This window comes from Molothrus ater, chromosome 6 (assembly GCF_012460135.2).
Source record: "Molothrus ater isolate BHLD 08-10-18 breed brown headed cowbird chromosome 6, BPBGC_Mater_1.1, whole genome shotgun sequence".
NCBI classification, from domain to species: Eukaryota; Metazoa; Chordata; class Aves; order Passeriformes; family Icteridae; genus Molothrus; species Molothrus ater.
Window position 1 is genome coordinate 17,872,696 of NC_050483.2, and position 25,363 is coordinate 17,898,058.

The 25,363-nt window shown below is 46.2% G+C and overlaps 1 protein-coding gene across 1 annotated transcript in view; it reads right to left on the reverse strand.

The window, feature by feature from the left end:
- Nucleotides 1-257: 257 nt before the first annotated feature.
- Nucleotides 258-25,363, reverse strand: part of PNPLA2 (patatin like phospholipase domain containing 2) — a 28,901-nt gene continuing 3,795 nt past the window's right edge. Inside the window, exons 2-9 of the mRNA XM_036383960.2 lie at nt 13,529-13,761; nt 13,277-13,342; nt 9,104-9,313; nt 8,316-8,376; nt 7,433-7,600; nt 6,861-6,993; nt 6,345-6,467; nt 258-5,539 (exon numbers count right to left, since the gene is read on the reverse strand). Of these exons, the coding sequence (XP_036239853.1) occupies nt 5,275-5,539; nt 6,345-6,467; nt 6,861-6,993; nt 7,433-7,600; nt 8,316-8,376; nt 9,104-9,313; nt 13,277-13,342; nt 13,529-13,761 (1,259 nt within the window). The 3' untranslated portion in view covers nt 258-5,274. The remainder of the gene's footprint in view (nt 5,540-6,344; nt 6,468-6,860; nt 6,994-7,432; nt 7,601-8,315; nt 8,377-9,103; nt 9,314-13,276; nt 13,343-13,528; nt 13,762-25,363) is intronic.

The window sequence follows — 25,363 nt, forward strand, 5'->3', positions numbered from 1 at the left end:
TGGAAACTCGGGTCTGCCACAGATCTCCAATGAAGAGAGGCTAATAGCACTTGAGCCACTTAGGCTTGAGTAAATCAGAACTGGACCAAAATGCACCTCTAGATCAATGCCCCCTTTGTGTATCAATAAATGTTGACACCAAGAGGAACTTGAATAGGCTTGGGCCTAGCAAAACAAACCCACATCATACAGCACATCCAAAAATATTTAATAAACTTTTAAATAGCAAGAGAAGCAGCCTACCAGAGCCAGATAAATATATTGAGAAAGTTTTTATTAGAAGATACAGTTCTGCCAAAATAAATAGTTACATTTTCTTCAGCAAAACATTAGAAAATAGAAACAGGAAGAAAAAAAAAGCATCAACAATTTAATACTGAACTTTTAAAGTGACTGTGAACACTACTTAGTGACATTGCCACATAAATACATAACTTGTTATGCTATTGCTGGTCTAGTTGCTGCTCTGACACCAATAATTTTCACAGGACCTCCACATGTGTTGTGTGCTCCAGGGTCTTCTCAAACTCAGTGGCAACAGTGGAGTAGTCCCAGGACACACAAAGCTCAAAGAGCTGCTTCAGATGCTGTTTTCAAGAACAAGAGAAAACCCCAGAGGTATTTATTTCAAAGTTACATTTCTAAGTCCTCTGTTTGGAACTGGAGTTTTGTGCTCCCTGTGCAGGAGGGCTGATGTGGATCCAAAAGAGTAAGGTGGATGCAGTTAGGGGCTGTCCTAGTGGAGCTGCCTGCAGGTTGGAAAAGGAGCAGTGTCCCACCAGCAGGCAAGGGGAAGGAGGGAGAGAAGAGGAGAGCAAGTCCTGCTGCACTCAGAAAGGCAGACACCCAAAGGACAGGAGGCCAGAGCCCACTGTAAAGGCACAGCGTGTGTTTGGCACAAACAAGCTGGCTGACATGGCAGCCAGGTGAGGTGGTCCATTCTCTCACTGATTTAAGCAGAAAACAGAAACAAAGCTTGAGAAAACTGTTGGCAAGGCCCTCTGACTTCAGCAGCCCTGCCACCCACCACATCTGGCATATATTTAGTAGAAATTTACTACTGTTTTATTCCCCTAAGGAATAAACACACACAGAAGTTCAGGTATTTCTCCCACAACTGCTTTGGCAAAAGTGAGAGCTCTTTTCTCCAAGGAAGTAGTGAATTACTAGATCATTTTTATAGATTAATAAAACCACTAGGGAATATAAAAGTACTAGGGACACCCCAGTGCTGGAAGACAGCAGATTCTCTTTTATTCTGAATGTTGCAGGTACACAGCCTTCCAAGAAGCCAAGAGAAAACAATTCCTAGGTCCTATACATAGTGGTCAGTATTTTCTCCTTGAAAATCAGCTTGCAACAGTATTACCAGTAGGGCAGGCAGCAAACCAAACCAATTACACTACACACTAATTGTGGGATACAGAGCACGCCATAGGCACAGGCTGTTGTACACAAAACAACTCTACAGTATGGTGCAGGTTAGGGGCTGGTTAGGTGCACAACAAGGTCACCATCAGCCTTGTTAAAAGCAGCAATTAATAAGACAGGAAGGAGGAAAAAATAGTGGATTCCTGAATGCACAGACCCTTTATGTGAAACAGTGGAAAGGGCAAGGGTTGGGACTCCTGCAGGAATCCAGTGAATGCTGTAAGGACCATTGGACATAGACTACAAGATGAATTTTTGTCCAGGAACCTGACCTCCCACTCACCATACACTGGAGAGCCCTGCTGGGCTGCCCAGTCACACAATCTGGAGCAGAAAGGACTGACTGCCATAGATCTTGCTCCTATGGACCTGGAAAGTGAGGGTTAATCAGCAATGGCTGCCCAGAAGATAACTTTGTACACCATGAGGTACACACAGAACAAGGGGCTGAACAGTTCCAGTGAGCACTATTGTAATAAACCCCTTCATATCCAATCCAGAGCCTATCACAAGGTTTCCAGAGATTTCAAAAAGAGTGGGGTCTCATCTAGACAAGGCAGCACTGCATAACAAAAATCTATTCACAAGCTGACACAGCCCTTTTTCTACATCAGTGGGAAAGGTGATCTTCCCTAATTCCTTCATCCTTTGCAATCTATGATGGACGAGCAGCAAGAATTTCAAGCAAATGGGCGAAACTTTTCAAAAGGAAATTGAGGCTAGTGTCAGGTATTTTTAACAGATCTGCAGTTCCTTTATCAGAGCTCAAATCTATAAAGCCAACAGGCTATCACACAATAGCCATTGTAACACTTGGGAAATAAAAAGAGGCAAAGAAAGGGTTAATACAGAGTGGTACTTTCCCAGTATCCTTCACACCCTGCAAATTAGCACAGGAAAACCAAGAATTTCCTTGTGAAGCGTTAGACCTTTATTTTTAAAGCCAGGCTTTGATTTGCGGTTATGGTTTGAAGTGTACAAAAGCTTCTCGTGGAGAAGTTAATATAATAAATTAAACTACTGATGAGGTGAAACACAGAACAAAACTCAGGCCTTTTACCAGGCACAGCTGTTGGTCTCCTCAAATGCATGAGCCAAAATCCCCAAGCCTTCTGGATCAGAGCACTGGAAGACAGTGGCATCAGCCTAGTCAGCACCAGGCCAGTCAGTTCTGATGCAAAAGGCAAGGGTTAAGGGTGCCAAGCTGCAACTTCTTAGCACACTCTTTTGCCAGGAGTATTTCATTTCATAGTTTAGTGGTTTACATAATCACTCAGTGGTTTTACCAGTCCAGGAAGAAGGGATAAAAAAATACTTGTATAATTTTCTCCACCCATATATTAACTAAAAAAAAAAAAAAAAAAGGCAGAGTCAAAAGGGCAGCAGCTTCTAAACACAAGATTTTCCTTATGCAGTTTTGCCCCTCAGATGTTTTGCTTCTGGACAAAATGCCTTAATTTCTTGCCACTAAATATCTCTATGTTCTTGCCAATTGCTCTGTGTGCACTAGGGACAAGAGACATGTATTTAGCAATCCAAGCAGCTGTGCACATGCCATTCCCCCCAAGAAGGTAGTCCAAAACAGTGGAAGAAATCCCATACCAACCCAGTAAATAAACATCTTTTCTCAGTTCCAGTTTTCATCAAATTAATCTTGCTCCCTCTAAGTGACAGTAGCTGGTTGCTGGTTCACTTCCACTAGCATCTAGCATTTTTTTCTGTGGGCTTTAAACAATCACAAGATCGATTTGTTTGGTAATTGAATGTTCTATCCTGATTTCAGAATCCTCCAATTTTTTTCTCTTCCTGTAGTGACTTCCCTGTTCCCTAACTGACTTAATTATGCAAAGCTTAAGACTAAATCTGACTGCGTTAAGTGCAGGCCTGCTTTGTAAACTGCACAGGCCCTTGTGTTACATAGTTTCATCCAGCAAGGGCAGTGGGGTGACAATCTGAGTCACAAATTCATTCTTGCACTGCCTCCTGGGCAGAGGCCTGCTCCATTGCCTCCCAGCTTGGCACAGCCACTGCAGGGGAGTCCTGATGCTTATCCATCTCCACACAAACTCCAAATCCATGCCCAGTGCACAACTGTGCTCGTAGGAAACAGCACCCATCCCGTCACCCACACTGCTCATGAAGATTTACTATTTTCTCCAGTGATTAGCACAACTTCTGGGTTTATTTTCCCTTTCTAAATCTAAGGTGCAAAACAGAGTCTATTAAAAATTACTATTCCGTGTATAGGCTACATAATCAGTTTCTGATACCCTGTCCTGCTCCCCAGCAAAGACAGCATAGGTTTGCTTTGGCCATTGCACACTGCTTGTGCTAGGAGAGGTAGAAGACACCTCATGTAGCAAGACAAGCAGCAGAAAAAGATACCAGGAGCTGGGTTTGTCAGAGTGTGAAGACCTAAGCTTAAGTCCATGCAATCCCCACAGGAAGCCACGTCTCACCCTGTGAAGAACACGGGGTTCATACTTCTCACACAAGCCATGACCACTGCAGAGAAGGCAGAGTCCTGCTCTGCTGCAGCTCTGCACTTTTAAGAGACAAGACAAAGAGGAGCCAGTTCCAAGGGGCTGCGTGTGCATCAACACTCTTCACTTCTCATGCTCCTGCTATTGCTAGCTGCAGAGCAGGACCTGTGAGCCACAACACGAGACAGGCAAGCTGGGATGCTGGTGTAGCTACAAGCCTAAATCCTTCTCGCTCCAAAGCCTCAACAACCAAACTTTCTGAGCAAAAGAGAGATAAAAGCCTCAGTTTGGCAGGAGATCCATTCTGTATCGCCCACCTAGAATTTGCCTCAGTTGTACAGCCCCTAAAGGAGCAAAGCCCAACTGACCCCTGTCAGAGGCAGCCACTTCCCCAGCACTTGCTGTGACACTCCACCACAAGCCTCTCAAAAATAACATGCCCTGCACAATTCTCATCTTCCTACAATCACTTCATATTGCTTCAGCTGCTAAGTTGATCCTGAGATAAGCAGGCTGAGCTTTTTTTCAGGGCAACCCCACACCAATTCCATTCACAGAGTGAGGAATAGGGCCTTAAATTCAACATGTTTCCCTGGAAAAAAAAAATCTGTCAAAATTACTTCTTTAAATAAGCTCAATCACTTAACACTCAGAGTTCAAGTCACAGTAGCTCCCTGAGGAACCCAATCAAAAAGGGAGAGATGAGGACAACGTGCATCAGGGAAAACAGATAACTTTTCTACACTTCTGCAGTTCCAGTGTAGTCTGCTGCAGGACCAGCTCCGGCTTCTAGTGTGGATGCAATTAAGGGAGAGAGGAAAGGACATGGTTTCAGCAAAGAAGAAAAGTCAGGAGGAGATTTGAAAGCCATGACAAAAATTGGTTTGGCAAGAGGCTACTTCATCTTTCAGTAGCACAAAGAACTAAAGGTTGTCAGATGATTTAAGGAGAGGAATCAAGACACATGCTCTGAAAAACCAAGGGAGGTAAAAGCTGTATGAACTTGAGAGCATCATCTACATCCTGGTTGTTTGGCGGTAAAAAGCCAGTGGCAATTCAAAGTGCACTATTTGGGAGAGCCCAGCTGGGTCAACATCAGCCTGGCCACAGGCAATGGCCAGGCCTCACCACAAGTCTAGAGCAAGGAATCAGCCTGTGTGTGGCTGTGAACACAAAGGTCCCTTGCTTGGCCCAGTGGGCAACAAAAGTCTACAGTCAATTCCACCAGTGTCTATCCCGGGGAAATCCCCATGGCAACATATTCAGGAGCATGGGGCAGCCTGCTGCTGAGGGATGAGACTGGTCCCACCCTGTGTCCATTCTCCTTCCCACCCACTCTCATCCCCTCACAGCAGCAGGCTCAGAAGAGTGGCAGGCACTCTTTTGCACAGCCTAGAGGTGGAAGCTTTAACTGAAACCCTTCCCGAGGGAAGAGGGAAGCTTGCATGTCCACGTTGATGCAGAGCAAGCCCAGCATGAGCTGGCGCTGGTACTCCTCCCACTTCATCATGACGTCAGAAACCGAGCGGTGGCTCCTCATCCACATGGGCAGTGCTTCACCACAAGGTGCTGGGGGAGAAACTGGCAGCTTCTGGGGCCCTCCAAGCTCGAGGTGGTAGTAAAGCCTGAAAGGCAAATACATGCAAAGACTCGGTACATGAGAAGACTTCAGCAGGTCACCAGACTAGAGCTCCACTATCACAGTCCTGTTTTGTACTAAATTGACTACATGATTTTAGTGAGAAGTCTCTGTGTGCCCATTTTTCCCCACTCACATCTCTCAGTTATTCAGACCATGAACTCTTTTGGGTAAGAATCACACTTTGTACTTGGAATACATCACAGCTGGGACCCACTGACTATTACTGAGAGAGTTTCCTATTCTCATCCATACAAGAGTCTTGCCAGAGCCTCAAGCCAGGGGTTCAGTCCAGAAGCACAGGCACACACTCAGGCCCAAAGCACTTGGTCTCACTTGGAAACTCTCTGGTGTTCCCTGGGTACCATATTCCCTCCCCACAAAAACCAGGCTTGAGGTAGAAGAGGTCATTTGAACACAAATACTTCTTGGAGATCCTGGACCAGCAAATGCCACAAAGACAAGCACTTCTGTCTTCCAGACGGATCATGAAATAACCTGGCATACTGTTTTAATCAGACTTTAGGCCACGTCCCCCATTACAGGGGACAATTAGACTTTGTCCCCTATAATGGGATGAAGGAAAGGGACCATGTGCTGAGTCTATCCAACAGTTAAGGAAGCCAAGAAACCCTGGACCAGATTTGTATTTCAGCCTAAGTGCTAATTCCTTCTGGTCCATTTGTGCCTTATTTGCTCTGCTCCAGTGGAATAGAGTCTCTAAAATTCAAAGGTGTAAGGGGAAATGAAGGGCTCCTCCTGAACAGTGCTCTGAAGAAAAGCAACCACACCTGGCTGAAAGATGGCTGCCCAGTTTCTTCTTGGCTTTCTTCACAAGATAGCTGCAGATTTCTGTCATCTGCTCCCTCATCCATCTTATATCCTCAGGGATATCTGGGAGCCATTCCAGCAACCTGTAAAGAGACAGGAGACAACCATTAGCTGGGCCACACAAGGGAATATGATTAAAAGAGCACCAGTTCCAAAGTCTCTCATAAGGCTCAAAAATTATCACCATTTTCTGGGGCAAGTTCTAGCACACAGCAATCTTCCTTCAAGCTAGAAGTAGTAGCTGTAACTAAATGACATAGGAAAAGTCTGGGGTTCTTGGTTTTTCTGGTTTTGTAAGGTTTGTTTGGTTGGTTTTTTAAGTCATGTCTGGTAAATGTCAAGAGCTTCTTCCCCAGGAATATCAGCAGTGCAGAATTAGAGAGAATCCTGTTCTCTGGCCATTCAAACACTACAGCTGCATCAAATACCTGTCTGCACTGGGAAGAGCAGCACTGAGGGACCAGCCCAAGGCTTACCTGACAGTGAAGGAGACTGCAGATTCCAGAGGCAGCATGTAGGGGACCATCATGGCCGTGGCCACACGCACAGGCAGCATGTTGCTCAGGCCAGTCAAGAAACTTCTTCTTTCAGCACAAGCCTCCATGAGAGCTGAAGGCAGAAGAAAACATGGTTGAATATCCCCAGTGGGACACTCTTTTCTTGTCATACCTCAAAAGTTACTCAGCATGAGGCAGCTACCTCCCACTTCTAAGGAAGTCTTGCTCAGGTTAGTAATTCCCTGAGCAGAGCTAAAACCAGCAGCTTTCACCTTTATCAGACACTAAAGGAGTGAGCAGCAAGACCCTCTCCTCTCCTTACCATGCAGAACACTGTCAAATGAATCAACCTCTCCCAGTCCAGCCCTCACAGTATGAGCCACGACTTTATCTGAGACCCCCCCAATCCATCTAACCCTCAGCAGGTGTCATTTCAATCCCTGGGCATGACCAACCTCAGCTATAAACAATAACCACATATCCCAGTAATCTTCTGAGGCAGACCAGGCAGCACAGGAAGATTACCTGTGATCTCTCCCTTTGAATCATACCTTGGTTCAGTCTGGGAGGCAAGTGTTCGAAGATATGCTCTTCAACAACAGCAAGGGCAGTGTTGTCCTCTAGTTGGTCCTCAGCTTCTGTTTCTTCCTCTTCCTTCTCTCCTGGAGGTGCTTCTATGGCAAGGAGAGGACGGGCAGGACTTGGACGATGAAGGAGACCTGAGAAGAAAAGTTATTCTGTAAGGATGACACAAACCAGCTGCCCTGCCTGGCCTTTACAGTGTCAGTCCTTGCTTCATCCTAACTCCCCTCAGGCTGAGGTTATGCCCAGCCTCTTTAGCTTACCTCTCTTGTAATGCTTACCACAAAGAGCTACAAATCTTGCCAGTCTAAGTTCATTCTCTCCTTCCCCATCAGTTCTCGCATTTCCCCTTTAAGTTCCGCAGGTTGCTGTTTTGCAGAGTTTTGTTGCTATAATCAGCCAGTGACCCATCTTGCAGGCAAGATTTCCCTCCTGCAGTGCAATCCCAGTTATCCGGGTCCGCATCACTGTCCACGGACACGAGGTGGCAGCAAGCGCACACCCAGCGCTGCCGTGGCTGGAGGCAGGAGAGCAGCACCCAAGTGTCCAGCACCGGGGCTCTGAGGGCAGCACCACAGACCCAGCTGCACACGGAGAGCGGCAGGGTGTCTGCAGGAGGTCCACATGGCACTGCTGCCCAGCAACTGCGTTGGTAACTGCAAAGGTCACCACTCCACCTCTCCTTCCTGAAGTGCTACTCATTAATGAGAATTCCATACCCTAGTATCTGAGGCATAGTTCAGTTCTTCCCTTCCTCCTTTCACATGCACCATCAACTACTCTCAAAGCCAAGGCACAAAATGTGGCACAGAACAGGCAAGTCAGTGCACCCTAAAAATGCCAGTGCCTTACCATTCCTCTTCAGGAAGTGCAGTGCATCTCGATAGCCCTGCTTGCACATATCCCGCAACACCTGTGGGCAGAGGAAGGAAAATTTCATGTGGAAATTGGCTGAGCAAACATCTACCACAATGCTGGCTTCAGAGGAATTCTCCTGACTCCTGAGCTATCCCAAGAACAAGTCTCATTCCTGCTAGCCTTGCTCAGGCTTTGAGCAGGAATGGGAGGTACAGCATCAATACATTAGCTATGGGAATCACAGGACAATTTCAATTGGAAGGGACACCTAGGATCCTACTGAAGTGTGGGCACAGACTGCAGCTACCCATCTACAGCTGATGCTGCTGTGGGAAGCCTTCAGTCAGTCATTCTGACAAGCAGCCCAGAATACTTCCCTGAAGATGCCAGGAAGGGCTATTATGTTTGCAGATAAAGCCAGCTAAGACTAGAGAAGAGGTGGGAAAAAACTTGCCCAAGTAATTCAGCACATGAATGCATGCTTATAGTTTACAGTGAGCCTGACTTCCAGGCAAAGACTACTCTAGAGAGAGCAACATGGGAATACTTTCCAAGCAACTGCTACCACCTGAATTCCAGCTATTCAAGTAGAAAAAGAAGACAAACCCTTGTGCAGGTGCTCAAGGTTTAGCGAGTCACTGGGTTGATAATGTCAAGATTAAAGACAAAGCACAAGATACAAAACTAACAGTGTCTGGAATCTTCTCCTGCCAAAGTGCACACAGTTTAGCCAGTGCCCAAGATCTGTGGTCCCCAAGTTCTGGTGTGGCCAAGAAACTCACCTGTGGCTCTGGAGGAAACAGGGCCTTGGAGAGGCGGTACAGGTTGTGAAGGTTGAACTGGATGCTTGTATTGGTGACTCTCAGCTCGTGCATATTTGTGGAACTGTCCCGTGGGCAGATATCGCTCTCTCCCGAGAAAGGAGACACTGTGATTGTGTTCTTCAGCTCATATTGGGGCAAATTGTCAGAAATCCCTCCATCAACATATCTCTGAAATCAAGACAAATACAGGAATCTTCATTCTCACAACTGATCAAGCAGCTATTTTACTCCTTTTCCTGTTTGTGCCAACATCTTGGGAAGGAATGGAATACATCCCCCAGCACTGGAGGAGTAAAAACCAGTGATAGCACAGCTGTGTTGTTTATAACAATTCCTTTTGCTATGTGTTTTTTCTTGGTTGAGTGTGCTGCTCACAAGTGTTCAATAACAAAGGCATATTCACTTGTGTGACTGCTGACTTACAACTCCTGTGTGGTCTGACTGCTGTCCAATTAAATAATAATACACACCAACAACTACCTGCAGTGCAAATTAGCACTGATCTAAGCTGTCACACTGTGACATTGTGCGATTTTTCACTTGTGTTCAAAATGAATAAGCTCAGACACAAGTGCCCCCTGGCAGAAGGTTTGTTACCTGTGAGTAAAACCAGCTGATTTGTTGCTAGTGGGCTTATCGAACAGCAATCCTAGCACATGCATACACATTGGGAATCCACTTGCTGTGATGTGATAACAGAGCACAAGAGACTTGGGTTTTGCTCTTAACAGGCACTCTCTTATCAGAGAATGTTCCGTACTTCTGTACCATAAACACATTTGTGTTACCCTTGCAGGAAGGGCAACCCCAGTAGTATGTTCTCAAAACATTCCTTGGCTACTGTAATTGCATAAGGAGCTGAGCAAGATGATCCCTATCACAGGTTTTGGCAGAGCAAGCAACATGCAAAAGATAACAGGAAAAGGATGTTGGTCAAGCCAAAAGAGAAGGAAGCTGGGGGTCTTTGCAGAGCAACAACTCCAGCTCTTGTGAACCTCAGTTACAGAAGAGTTCTGCTGGTTTTATATCAGGGTTGATCCTGCAATTTGCTGCCTGGATCTGTTTCCTTCCTACCCAAACACAAATCATGATACAGGGGCTATGCAGCCCCACTAGTAGCAGTTGTAAACATCTTTCAGCTCTCTGCTGGGTGAGAAGCTGAGCCAGTAGAGGCTAAACCCAGGCAGAGCACAGAAATACTGATTGAAGGAGGAGGTGCTCCATTCTGCAGCCTGCTTCTTCTTGTTTCACAGGCAGACTGACTACCAACATTGCTCTTCTGCTGCACAATGCCTAGGAAAACATCAGATGTGTTGCCTGGAGGGTGCTTTGCACTTTGTTCTCTCTTGCTCTGGATGGCAGACAAGACAGAGACCTCAATCAGCTTCTCTGGGCCGGGGGAACAGTTCAGAGGCTCATGGGCTGAAAGCAACTAAATTCAGCTATAGCAAGTCAGCTGCCATTGATGCAATAGGGTCAGGGTGGACTGCACATTCCCTTCTTGGGAGGCAAACTAAATCTCAGGGCTACCTTTGCAAAGAGCCTACAGCTTCATGGGAGACAGCTTGTGATTACAGTGGTAGGCTACAGCAGCCCAAATTCAGAGCACAGGACATTTTATCCTCATGGCAGCCCTTGCTCACCAAACACTGTGTCAAGACAGGCACTTAGAGACTCCTACACCACCTGAATTTGGACAGTGAAGAAAATGGAAGGACAGGACAGATTAAACTCAAGGGTAGAGTACATCCTCTCAGAAACACTAACACAGCTTGCTCTCAAGATGTTTTCCAACAACAGAGATGCCAACAATCAACAGAACTCTCTCCCCCTTCTAAAGGGGGCAACAGTGTTCTTCAAGCATAAAGCAACCACAGCAAACTGCCATTGTCATCCTCTTCCCAAAGCTGCTCCTCCACTGAGAGCCAGACTAGGCACAGCTAGAGCTGGAGACGTCTGCCTGACTCTCTTTGCAAGGATGAGATTCCAACATGCTGAGTGGGACCAGAACAGAGCAAAGCAGGCAGCATGCACTTTTGTTTCAAGAAAAAGGAGGTAAGCTTTAGTGCTGGACAACACTAGTTTTGCAGTAAGGATGCAGAAGACCCATTTCCCTGAGGGTGGCAGCATGATTGCACGTATGCCATTAGAAAAAAGGCTCAACTACTACAGAGCTGACAGGCAAACCCTTCTGACTCCATAGAAATCCAGGAGTACACCTGCAAACCCGACTCTCTGGTCCACTGCTTCCTAGCAATGCTGATTAACACTCCTCAGTAAAGTTCAGCTGCCACTTTAGATTTGCCTGAACCTCCAGTAGCCCAAGTGTAACCACTCTCCAGCTTCCTGCAAAGCCAGAACAGCCCAAAGCAACAGGCTGGAGCCACCAGCTGCCTGCAGACACACACAGCAGCAGCTTTAGGGGATGGTTCATAGACTGGGGTGCCCACTTCCATTCCCTTATCATGTCATCCCATGCACAGGGCCCCTCACTCACGTGGATTTGACAATCAGCTTTGTGACCCTTGCCAGGGATTCATCTCACCCACATGCTGCAGACAACTCACAACTACTGTGTGTGCTGGCAGGTCAGTTACTGACTTTTTGATTTCTCAATATTTAAGTTGTTGGGGTTTTTTTAACACCTCTGCCCATCTCCATCATCCACTCCATGAGACTACCAGATCTCAGAGAAGTGAACACTGGAAAAAAATTAGGAGGAAGGCAAAATATGGATTTTGCACCTTGCACACAGTAGCATTGGCTTGAAAAAACACTGCTTTGTGCCAGGCCAGTCAGTTTATTCTGTGACAAATACAGTCACCACAGGCATGTTAAGAATCATGCATTTCTGTTTCAAAACCATCTCCCAAGTTCATACCCAACCCAATTTAACCTCTCTCCTCATCCGCAATCCCCCTTCAGAGCCATGCTTTTCTGGGGAAGAGGTAGGAATTAAATTTCCTCATCTCATATTTCCTCCCCACCTTTTCCCATGAGAAGTTATCCCTCAGTGTGCCAGGACAGCTGCACATTCCAGAAACCCTGATGTTGTACACAGTTTTGGAATGGTGAGATTTTTTCCTGATGCACACTGACCTTAACTGGCCCCCAGAGAGGTGCAAGGCAAGAGCCACTGCTATGGTCCTACCAGCTGAAGGGAAAAAGCCCTGGCAGCAGCTGCTGAGCAAATACCAAACCATTTTTGATTCTGTCACTTCTCTGAAGGGCTGGATAACACTGGACATCTCCTGCAGGTCATTTCTCTGACCAACATGCTTGCACAAGACAAAACCAGCCAAGCTATGCAGGAGCAAAACTGACCTCACTTTTAGGACACAGGTAGCAATCAGAACAGATTTGATGCTGTGTTCTGACAGACAGAGGCACTTTGGTCAGATCACTTATGGTAAATCAGGGCACATATTTTATAACAGTTCTCCCTCTCACTTTTGACTGTGTAGTTTGCAAAATCCCTGCCCTTTAATGTGTTCATTAACCTGTGTAGACAAGGGAAGCCAAGTTCAACCAGGACACCCTTAAAGCATGACTGCAATATCCAGTAACGCTGCAGCTCCACACAGCTTTCATGTATTTTCATTTCTAATATGCAAACACAGAGGGAGAGATTGCTCTTGAGCAGCCTTGGACACAATTCTAAGAGAGCTCTGGCATGCAGCAGAGCATTATTGTCAGAGAAAGGACGGGAAGAATTCCATGGAAAAGAGAGCCAGTATCCACACCACTAGTTAAAGCCCTGCAGAAAGTGTCAGGCACATGGGAGAGGGACTACACTCATGACTTTTATCCTGGGCTGAACTTCTTTCCACATGCAGACAGCTGCAGCCTCAGTGATGGGAAGTGTTGTACCATGCAGCCATGAGAACACTCTGCTGAGCCAGCCAGCCCTTCCCCAGACTGTATGTTACTATATGTTAAATCCACTGATCTTCAGGACACTTATAGTCAACTGCATGCAACAGTGGAAAAAGGCCTATCCACTGCTGGAAGTTGTTTATTTGGGAATTTCTTGTGTCTCTTCAGATAAATGCTGCCAGTAGGCAATAACATTGTCAAAACCTACTCATTAGTATGTAATTTAATGAAGGAACATCTTAGAATCTTACTTACCACTCCACGCAAGGTTGGAGGTATCAGCCCACAGTAGACAGGGATAAAGGCGCTGCAGATACAGGCCTGAGGGAGAAAGAAATCCAGAATCTAAGAATCAGATCAAAGCCTACTGAAACTATTACTGTTCTCAGAACACCATGCTGGCATGTGCTGACAATTATACTCCAGTACTAAGGACATTTGGAGACCAAGGCAAAACAAAACTGCATGGAGCTCCTGCCCAACCCTCTGCAGTAAGAGTGCATTCACCTGGATCAGTTCCTCCTTGGAATTGAAGTCTGACAGGATCACGTTTTCCCCATCAGAGACCCGTGTCAGGGAAATACCCAAGCGTCCTGCTGCAACCTCATGCCCATTGTCTGGCACCATCTTGGACACGGACATCCGAATGGTTTTCACTATGTTGAAAGAGGGGTGGAGTGGGCCCAAGAACCTCTTCCGGGCTTCTTTTGACGCCCGAATAATGCTGGCACCGGCCTCACCTGCAACGAGACAAATGCACCGTGAAATGCTACCAAAACCAGTCTTCTTTACAAAACTAGGCACAGGAAAGCCTCATTCCCAGCCTTCCCCAGAGGTTTCTCCCCATTGGTTAATACACAGCTCAAACCAAGAGGTTATTACAGGGGATGTCAGAGAAGTCATGGAAGTCTGCTGTCTTGGGCCTCACACACCCCCATCACAAAGAACCACCCTCCTCTTACTTATGTTTTACGAAGCCAAGGAAGATCATGTGCATCTGATTAAGGCCTCACACTGTTTTTTAGATCCTGTTGCACTGGCCAATGCAGGCTGGTGAAAACAGACTGAGAAAGAAAACAAGGCTGATACTTCAACAGTTTTGAGCTTATGGATAAATCCACTTCAAAATATATTCCAATAAAACTTTTCTAGTAAGCCTTTTTTTCCTGGCAGGTAAACGAATCATCAGCCAGTAAGCAGAAGTGCCAGAACAGGAAAGCTGGTGCTTTCCAGCTGAGTGATCCCAACTGCTGTGAGTGTCAGCCACATCTCAAGTGAGCAAGAGGGACTAATGCTCCACTAAGGAATGAGACTTAGTTCCTCCTGCAGAGCCTCTGGTGTCCCATCTCTTCCATATCCAATTCCACAGCACTAAACTAGGCTCTGATAGCAAGCAGGACTTGTGAAGGAATGCTTGCTTTACCCTTTCACACAGTGACCCAGCTGGGTTTGAGAAGGGGAGACATCCCAGCTGCACAAAAGGGAAGGTATCTGCTAAGCCCATTATCTCAGTCATTCAGAGTCCCATCTGGCAAGCACATCAGAGCTCTCCAATAAGAAAAAAGGGATAGAAGGAAGCAAAAATACAAAACTACAGCATTCAGCATTTTCCACTGACTGACTGCTGCCTCCACACACATCCAGCCATGATGAGATACAATAGTTCCTCTAAGTACTAGCTAATCACTGCATTCCAAGGAGTGTCAGGAACATACAAGCGAGAACAATATGAGGGAGAGAATTAGAGGAAACCAGGAGAAAAGAAGCATGCTTTTACAAATGAAGATTCCTCTCCAATCAAACTGAAGGTCATTTAATGGAAAAGGATGAAAGACTACCAGTTTAAACCATCTGGAAGTCCCCTCATTTTGCTCTCCCACTCAGTTTCTCAATTGCAAAAACAAGGCAGCAAAATGAAAGAACTCAAGTTAGACCCAGGTTAATAAATACAATGGAGATAAGAGCAACCACCCTCAATGCTATGTTGACACATCCCAATCTTTTGCAATACACGTGTGCCAGCAACATGTTTTCCATCAATGCAGCCTGGGAACGTGATTCTGGGCTTAGGAAACCCACCAACACCAGTAGCTCAAGCACACAGAGAACTGGACCCTTGAACATGACCAGAGATTCTGAGGTCAGGATTTTAGGCATTGTGAGGTAGCAACTTAGCAGAAAAGCCAAAGTTCCCCCTCTGAAGCAATTTTTAGCCCTGTAATCCCAGTCTTCTGTCCTAGAGCAATGTTTAGCAGTCTAATTCTGATCTTATTTACTCAATTAGCAGTAAGCCATTGAGCCCAGGCTGTTTCAGATAGTAGCCACATGGTTCAACATCCTTCCTAACATGGAAGAAGTCAGCCCCACAGAAATACACTTTATAATCACTGAGACATTAGCACTCAAAACGCTCCCTAAGACATCTTCATGTCTGTCAAGGGGAGGAAAAACACCAAAAGAAACTGCAATCAAGCAAAAACTGAAGGAATCCCAGCCCAGCACCTTACTCACACGACCCCATAAAGGAAAATCCTCTGCACTGAGTGCCTTGCAGGGAACTGTTGGCTTGGTTGAAACCCCCATTGTGGGGTGTGAGTGTTGAGCATGCAGCTGAGGGGAGACTCCTGTGTGCAAAAGCTGTACTGGGGAAAGTGTGGATTATCCAGGAGATGGTGCTTGCTTAGGGAACGATGCTTTCAGGCTTGGCATCTCAGTGTGCAGAAAGATGTGACAGCAATACTGAAAACAACTGAAACTAAATGGAGCTTATGACTGAACAAAAAATGTGAGCTGGAAGGGCTTTTGGTTTTTTTTAACAAAAACAGGAGAGCAAAGTTCTGACTATGGCAGGAAACAGCATTTGAGGGGAGCCCTGAGTTGCAGCTGCCTGCTCTATCAGTGTTTCATACCTAGGAGGGCAAAGTGAGATTACTACTAATTAGCAAGTTCATTCTTTGAATACTTTCTGGATTTTTTTTGTTTTGAGTTCCTTTTATACATGTGTGGATACATGCATACCCACAGGAGCTTTGAGGCACTTCTGTTTAAAGACATCTGTGATTCTGTTGGACTTGCTGAATCACTTGCACCAAAGCTGGATGTGGAATTGCTCTGTGGGAAGGCATGGGCACAGGATGACCTGCAGTATCACCAGCTTTCCGGGAAATAAGGCCAGCTGAGGGGTCAGCCAAAGAAGCCAGGTTTATGTAGCAAGATCCATGACAGATGACAAGTCCTCTTGGAAATATATTTGGGAGGAGAGAAAAGCAGTGACAGTATTTTAATCCTGTACTACCAGAAGTGCTATTCCAGGAAAACCAGCTCAAATTCTGTTTGCAGTCCATCAGAGGGAGCAGCTGAATTAGAGGCAGTCAAGAGAGACAACTCCTATAGGGGTCAGCCAACAGCTCTCGAATATTTCTAGGACTAGTCCAGTGCCAGATGCAGCCCTTAGGAAAGATTCTCATTGTTTTTTATGGATCTAGTGATTCAGGACACAGAGTCATGTGAAAAAGCTGAATTAAATTTGTATTTCCTTATTGAGGTACATACCACAGGGCAGAGGCAATCCCTAGCAGTTAACACTGTTTGCTGTGAAAACATTTCATTCTTCTCACACCAACCGATTAATTCAACACCTTTCCCTATATTACTAAGCCAATATTCCTCAAAAATGTTGCATTAATATATGTGGAATATTTCATTTTCATTAGAAAACCCACATTCCTCTTTACCCCACCCCCAGCAGTGCCCCACTGGGTGTTGTTATACATAAACCCAAGTACTGCAGGGCTATTGCCCTTATCTGAATTTCAGCTGTGATGACGCAAAGGAGCATCATTCAGTTGTGTCCTGAAACACCCTAACATGTCCCTTGCCAGAAAAGACAGGCCAGCTGCTCCCCACTCTGTTGATTTGTCATCTGCAATGGCTACAAGGGGCAAGGCAGCGGCACCCGTGGGAAAAGCCTGAAGGCAGCTGCTAGCTCACACTTCATTTTTAAGCTGTATCAATCCAGCCTCACATTATTGACATAGGGTTAGACTGCTCCCTTTAACAACTGACTTTCATCTCTATCAGTCACGCTCAACTCCAAAATAAGCCAGTAACTAAGTCTGTACTGCCTGGCAGCCCCTAAACTCTAACCTGAAAAGCATTCAAGCAGCACACGCTATTTATAACTGTAAACAAACACCCCAGCAGAGCAGCCTGCTGTTACTCTGCCTCTGGGACAGCAGAGCTGAAGATGGATCACCTAAGACTGTTGTTACCCGAGCAGCTGGGGAGACCCTTTGCTGCTAAGAAGAGCTCTGGGGTGAAATAGAAAGGCTACTCCAAACCTGTGCAGTGCACGAGAACCATCACAAGCCTAAACACTGCTCGACAGGAGGGGTGACAAGTGGAGAAGAAGGGTCTCTTCAGACCCACATCAGCAGCAGCAGGGCTTTGGCACCAAGGGCACCGTGATGGTCTCCTGTTAAGCCACATGTTAGACCATATTGGTATCTATTTGCCAGCCAGTAAAATCACAGATGACCCATGAAGTATTTCAAATGGAAAAAAGTGCCTAAGACACAGACAAAAATAGGAGCAGAGCAAGCTAAACAGGGGGAAGGGCATTCTGAATATTCAACCCTGCAGCTCACCCATGACACTGCAGGTCTCTTTGGGAGAACTCTGTGTCAGCACAAAGATCACCTGTGGCAAGGACATTCCCACTCCCTGCCTAGTGCAACAGTAAATAGGATACAAGCCTAAAGGAAAAGTTCTCCAACAGGGACGGAGCGCAAAGGACCGCACAGAGAGCTGGTGGATGTAGGGGCAGCACTCTGTCCCTGCTGGCAGGAAGCACAGAGAGGTCACACCCCAGACTGCAGACACCATAACTTGCCTGAACTAGTGGGGCAGGCAGGAAACTGCAGATCCTCACTAAACCTGCTTCTCCTTCAACACCAACAAATGGACTCCTTCCTACACATCAGTAACACTCCTCCCTCCTCATTCCCATTACCCAGCTAAGGCTCCAACTGGCCCAACACACCAACAGCTTTGAAAGGAAGCCAAGTAGCAGAAGGAAGCACAGGTACTTTTGCTATTCCCCCAGGTCCTGGACAGCCCTATGTTCAGTTTGGAATCACATGACCAAGCTATTTTGACTGTAAGATTTTCAGGACAGGAGTCCTGCCAGCCCTGTGTACTATAACCAGGGACCTCATTCCAGAACTCCTTCAGTTCTGCTCAGATCTCTGTTCCAGGGATGTTTGTGTGATACTCAGCACAGATGTCCTTTTCAAGAGTCCCCAGCTAAAATCTTCACACTTGGCTTTCAATGCAGCTGGTTGCTGAACACTGCTGGAATTGTCATTATCCCACTGGTAGATCCCAGTCCAGATGTAAATTTAGCAATAGGATGAGTTAGAAGGAATTTATTAGCATGATCTTCCCCAACATTAATTGATCTCTGTTGCCCGTCTCTTGTTATTTCAGCTGTTCTGTGCCACATACGTGCAAGAGCTAAAAGTCAGTCTCTGACAATGAGCAGAGGTTTCAGGAGAGCTGTTCCATGTTCTTCCAGGGCACATCCTTAAGCTGCTCCAGCTCAGCATGCACAGCTCCTGCACTTGCTTCTTTTCTAAGTACCAAGAGTAAGCTATGCTTTCCTGCCTGGCCTCTCCCAGGAGATGATATAGTCCTAACTACAACAAACTCCTGTCACCAGCCCAAAAGAAACCTACAAAGCTATGAACAGAATTTTTCAAACTGACATCTAGAAAATACTTAACAGAGAAGATTATTGGATGTTTCCTCACAGGTAGCTCAGATCATCACGAGGTGCCTGTTTGTTCATCCCAAGGAGCAGTGCACAGCAATGTGCCAGTGACCCAAGGACAACACCAATTCTTGTGGGCAATGACCTCAGTTTGTGAAAGAGCCCACTCCTTGGGTAGACTTCTGTTCCACTTTCCACACTCATGCTGAAACAACCTGATTTCCACTTATTGTCCCAAGAGAGCAAAAACCAGCCAACATTTCAGCCAAGCTAAACAAAGGCCAGCTTGTCCTGAATGGGAACCTGACCCAAGATGTTCTCTGACGGTCCATCAGGGAGGCTGAAGAGATGTCAAAGGGGGCCCCAGAGACAAATCCATGCCAGCAGGAAATAAAGAGCAATGCTTTACAACCTGCCCTTATTAGACATGTTCAGGTGATAGGTGTACCCCATTGCTGGTGACAGCTCTTTAACTTCCATCTAAAATCCTGGACAGACACCTAAAAGCACTGGCTGTGGAAAGAATACCCCTCACTGGCCAGAAGTTGTAAACTGCCACTATTTGACACAAATAAAAAATACCCATTTTCAAACATTGGAGGCTGAGGGATGGCAGCTAGCAGTGAAGTCTTCAAAAGCACCAACTCTTTTCTCATCTGTGCACATCTTCCTGTAAGCCAGTTTGATTGAGAAACACCATGTACCGGAACAAGCTGTTCCTCTGGGACTTCCCTAATTTTTGTTGTTCTGATGCATATTTTTTATTTAATTTAAGGTCTTCACTCAATCCTCCTCTCCAACTATTTTTGCTATCAGGTAAGAAACAGTTTAGCTCACTTGGCTCCAGATAAGACATACAAGAAGGAAACTTTTATTTTTGGTGATACCTAGGAGGTAAACACAACTGCCCTCACAACCACACCCACTCAGTTTACAGACAGTCCTACTGCTTGACCAGCTGTTCCCCTGCGGCAAGATCAGGGGCTCTGTGCAGGGATTTAACCTCAGAGTTCAACAAACAAACAATTTTGTAAAGGAGAGTTCTTGGAAAGCCTGGCCACCAGGGGTACATAATGGCATTTCTCCCCCTTTGCTTGGGAATGAGAGGCACTGACACCTACTGGAGCAACTCCTAGGGATCCCTGTTAGACTACAGTCAGCAGCACCTATTCTGACCTTACAGGTAGGGCAAGTGCAAACACCAAGAGAAAGAGACAGCTTTTCAAGTAAGGCCAGCTCCTGCAGCCAGAGGCAGATGCTAAAAGAAGGGCTCAGCCCACAACACTTCTGGTTCAGATTCTTCACACTCAGCATTGCTTAGACCAGACACAAACTGTTTAGCCCAAGACACACTGTGCAGCAGGAGGGCCACATAAATTCAGATCATTTGCAACTGCTTCAGAACCAGAAGCCTCTCTCTTAATGCATTTGTCCCAAGATGTTTGCCCTTCTATTTCAACTTGGGGGGGAAAAAAAAAAAGCTGTCAGTTATGCTACCTGTTTAAATAAAGCCAAAGCAAAAGGAGACATTTTTCCCATCTGAGCCAAAAGATATGGTTAGTGTGCTCTAGATACTAGTTAATAGATGAACCAGAGCTATTGCCACATGCTAGATATGAGGAACATAAGATGAGGATCTGCTTTTAAGTTGCCAGGGTTTTTACCTCTTGCACAGAGCAGCTCACGAGGCAGAGCAGGGACTGCCACATGCCCATCCATCAGCTGGTGCCTGCAGGGTAGGACCCTCCTGCAAGCCCAAGTGCAGATGCACCACTCATACCTCACCTTAAGGCCCATCGTTCTGCTTTGCACAGAAGCAAACAGGGAGAGCAGGCATAAGAACTCACAGGCTGGATGAGGTCTCTAGCTAAATTTCTGCACTGGACTTGATGAAGTGTTGGCACACCAAAGCCTCACCAGAACTGCTGTTGTGCAAGCTGAGACTAGCTTTGTTTCTGCAGTCAGGACGGGAGCACTTATTTTTGCAACACAAACCCAAAAACAGGGCAGCTGCTGCTGTGAAACAATTGATAGGAAGGGCAGGAGGCAGCTCAGAGCAGGCAGCCAGCCAGGATCCCTCTGTCACAACCACAACAGCAACACCCACTAGTCTAAGCTTTCCTTACTGTAATGCCCCAGTATGAGGCTCAATGCTGCATTTCTGTTCATAGCATTAGAGAAATTAAATGACATTACAGTGCATGAAAAGGAAAAGCTGCTCAGGACCCCAGGCAAGCTGAACTGAAAGCCATGTTCCATCTTCATCCATGTCAATCCCTGTCAATGCTCTAGTGCAATTCAGACAGCATGGGATGACAAGAGAAGGGGATTCACAGAGTAGACAAAGTGCAGCTCAGATCCTTGCTGCTCACTTTGGACCAAGTAATACTGAGTTTGAAGCAATTTTTTCAAAAACAAGTACTCATCCAGAGAAAGCTAGTGGAGGGGAGAAAGAGACCAAAACCCATGGTGTAATGAGAAATTACCTTTCTTCTCTGGTCTGCACAGAGGCAGAAGTGGTGGCTTTTGGTAGCTATCAGCCTAAGCCTGGCAGAAAGCTTTCCTGTGTGCTTTCAGGTGGCAATTGTTTCATGTTCAGAGATGATATCAGAGACATGGCTGGCTCTGTCACACAGCAGCCAATCTTCCTCCCTGTCCTTTCCACTGTACGCTTGTGTGACTGCTAAAACCCTAACACAGATGAGAGGAACAGCCCTGACACCCTCCACTGGCTCTCAGCCTACATCATGCCCAGCTCTCATGCTCACAGGGCTCCCCAAGCGCTCCAATCCACGCCAAGCCCCTCCCTGTGCCCCTGGGAGGGCACTGCCTGCTGGGCCTGCTTTGCCCTCCCTTCACAGGCCGGTCAAATGTCACCTTACACCCCAAACTCTTCCCACTGGCCCTGGCACAAGCAGAGCAGACTCCAGCAAGGAAGTGAGAATCAAAAGCTCAGTTTCCAAAGCAGTCCTCTGGCAAGGGGTGTTGGCATTTTGCTCTAGAATGATTCTTGTTTTCTTGGAGCAGCATCAGGCAGATCACAAGGTTAGGATGCATACCTTGGGAGCCATGGCAAAATCTAGAAACTGATGCTACCTTTCTCCCAGAGACATCAGCAGTGGACCCCCAGCCAAAACACAACTGAGGTTCTGAAAACTACTGTGTGAGCAGGACAGGAGCTGCTCACAGAGGGTTGCACGGACCCCAGCAGGGGAAAAGCCTCTGCTCAACCCTCCTGCAGGGCTGAGCACACAAACAAGAACAGCAAGATGTTCAGATGAACATTTGACACATTACCTCTTCTGTGTGCAAAAATATAGTTAGTAGTTAAATGCTTCCCTTAAAGATTATTTTACCAATCCTGCTATGTAAGAACACTAGGATAGATAAATCAGTGTAAATCTCTGTGCTGACAGACCACTCTGAAACAGGATTCAAAGTTTTTCCATGCGTGACATAACTATGGCAGCTTGAATCCACACTTTGCCTCCATAATACACTGGATTTTTTTTTTTTGCCAGGCCCAGCACTGAATCAGCAGCATTCAATGCAGCCAGCAAGACTGGCCCTTGTAATTAACGTATGCAAAGGGATTTCAGGATGCTAAACTAGATAATCCACAGGAGTGGCAAGCTCAGAGATTGCCAGAACCTCCAATGCTAAAATGATATTTAATCCTTTAAATCCTAAGCCTAAAAAAGACCCCCAAAACCAATATCCATCCAAACAAACTTCAGTGTATGAAGAGGAAGAGAGTGGTTCATTCTCAGAAGAAATCCTCCAGGCACAGCACAGCTAAAAGCCTGAGAAACAATGGCAGAAGGCACTTCATTAAGCTTGCAGATTCCAAATGTCTTGTCAGGCAGAAGTCATCTGGCCTTTATCTGTACCAGAAAGCACGACCAGCTCAGTTCTGGGGCAGTGCCAGAGGGCAGCACAAAGCCCTGGGTTCTAATAAAGCTACCAGCTCCCACACCTGATGTAACACGCTGCACCGCAGATCAGCACAGCCCCAGGGACAGGATCAGGCCTGCCACAAGCAGCTGTTCTATCACAAGTGACAAAAACTCTCTCCTCCATTCTTCTGGCCTTCATAGCTACAAAATGCCAGGGCTACAACAATCTCCAGCAACATTTCTCCACTCCCAGGCTCACTCCTCTCAGGCCTCTCTCCTATGTGCTCCTTGGAAAGGATTTTCTACTGCCTCAGACTCTACCACTTCAAGGACACAATCTGCCTTTTCCCAGGGACATGGACTTATTTAGGGCCTTCCACATGGAATAATTTCCTCTACCCCTCCTTTTCACTAGCTCTCACTCTACTTGCTTGACAAGCCACACAGCCCAAGGCAAATACATAGGCCTGGCTGACTCCCACATAATTGAAGACACATCCTGACTTTCACCTCAAGTCCCAAGAACACTTAGCAGAAAGGAAGAGAATAAGTATTAGAGCTGGGCAATAAAAGTGTAGAAGTGCAAAGAATTCAATGGAAAAGTGGTGGCCACTTTGGAATTGAGCCATGAGTAGAGTTTATATTGCAAAGAGCAAGGTGAACAGGAGCCACCCACTCACACTGCTCCTTGGAGTAAGATTTCTGAGCTTTTGCAAAGGTCCTGTAATTAGAAGGCCTGCCCATTCCCATCTCCAGAAAGAGGGAATGCTGACTAATTACCATTTCCAGCCCTTGCATGGTCCTCTTCAAGTTCAGTGGAAACCAAGCACAGAAGAGGTGGAAATCGTCTCCAGCCAAGCCAGGGAGCATTTCATCTGTGCTTAATGGAGGGCACAGAGAGAAACATGGAGAAACTGATGACTCAGGTGAGGCAGAGTGAGCAGGGGCCCAACATCTGAGTTCAATCCCAAGCTCACTGCTCTGGAAGGTAACACAGCCCCCCAACAGACAGGAAACAAGCACCACCAGCAGCTACCGGACGTGCAGGCAGCAGCAGGAGTTTGGAACTGAACGACACAGCAAGACATTTGAGGAAGGCTTTTTGATTTATCAAGACTAAGCTTCCAAACACAGTCAGTAAGTGGACATAGACTCTAAAGAACACACAACAGCTTCTCCCATTTTACATGGAGGACTTGCAATTGCCTTGAAGAGTTTGGGGAGCTAAGAGGGAGAAAGAAGTGGAACAAGTCAGACATGCTGCAAGTTCAAGACACATGCTGAACCTACAGGTCAGAAGAATGACCAAAGACCTCTTGTGCTGTTGCCAGTGACACTGCACAGCTGCTGCCATTCCTGACAGCAAGGCTGGGCACCAAGCTGCTCTGCACACCTGCTGTCTATACGGGGTGCCAAAAGAACAAACACATGGCTTGCTAGGACTTTTTTTTGCTAGAAGGGCTCCTTGGCTTCCCTTGCACTCATCCAACAAGATGCCTGCAAGAGCACCTTTCCTTACAGAAGCTTTCTTGTTAGAGCCAGGCAGAGAGCAGGAGGAAGCTCCTTTCCTCCCATCAAGAGGTCCTACAGGGTGCCCTGGCTGCCAGCTTACTCCTCTGGACACTTGATCCCACAGCCCTGTGACTGCTGAGGGCACTGATCCAGGCTCAGCAGCTTCTCCACCAAGCCAGTGAACATTTCCATCTATGTCAGCACAGAACATCTCCCTTCCACCTCTATTTCCACCACAGAAAAAAGCTTTACCATTTCCAAGAAGCACCAGAAGGTTCCCCACTAATTATATCCATATTTCAATGTAAGTACATAAAGGTCTCTCTTTCCTGGGCTGGGGCTATTGACCTCAACAACTTTTTCTCCAGGGAGGGCCTCTGCAGGAGGTACAGGTGCCCATCACCTGTGCAAGGAGGGACCTAACTACTGAGACACCACAGATGCTACAAGACTTTCCTTTGTGTCCCTGTGGAGATCCATAGCTCTCTTCACACAGCCACAGAAGACAGCATCACGTATACTTCCCCTAGGATAAGCATCTTGATTCATGCTTTGGCCAGCATAAACTGGCATTGCTCTGAGGATTCCATAGACTCTAAGCTGGTTTATTTCCCTCTGTCAATCTGGGATTTGCTGTTAAGATTACACAAACACAGAGAAAGTAAATCTCCATGATCAGTTCTTAAGCCTTTGCATGCACATAATCAAATTGCAGAAGCACAACATTTAAGATGTTGATATTGCTAATTATCTCAGTTTCAAAAGGTTTTGTTCATTGGGCTTTTTTTTTTTGTTCCTGCTACCCAATGGAAAACATCTCTACAGTTCAGCAGGACATTTCCTGGTGGTCACATGGTGACAGTTGACAAGCAAACCCAAATGTCAAATAACTTATGTCACCTCATGTCAAGCCTGAGACAGAGTCCTGGTTAAGATAGCAATTTAAAATAATTAAATTTCAAAATGCTGTAAACAACCCAGAAAGTGCTCTCCAAAGAGCATCTCAAACAACACTACTCAATCTAGCAACACATGGCTTCCTTGCTTTATTCTTAGTACTAAAAGCATCTCCTCAGCTTGCTTTTTCATTTTCTGTTGACCTTGTCATGCTTTAGGAGAACAGCTAACTTCCACAGATGGGGTTTGATAGCCAGCTTTGCATTT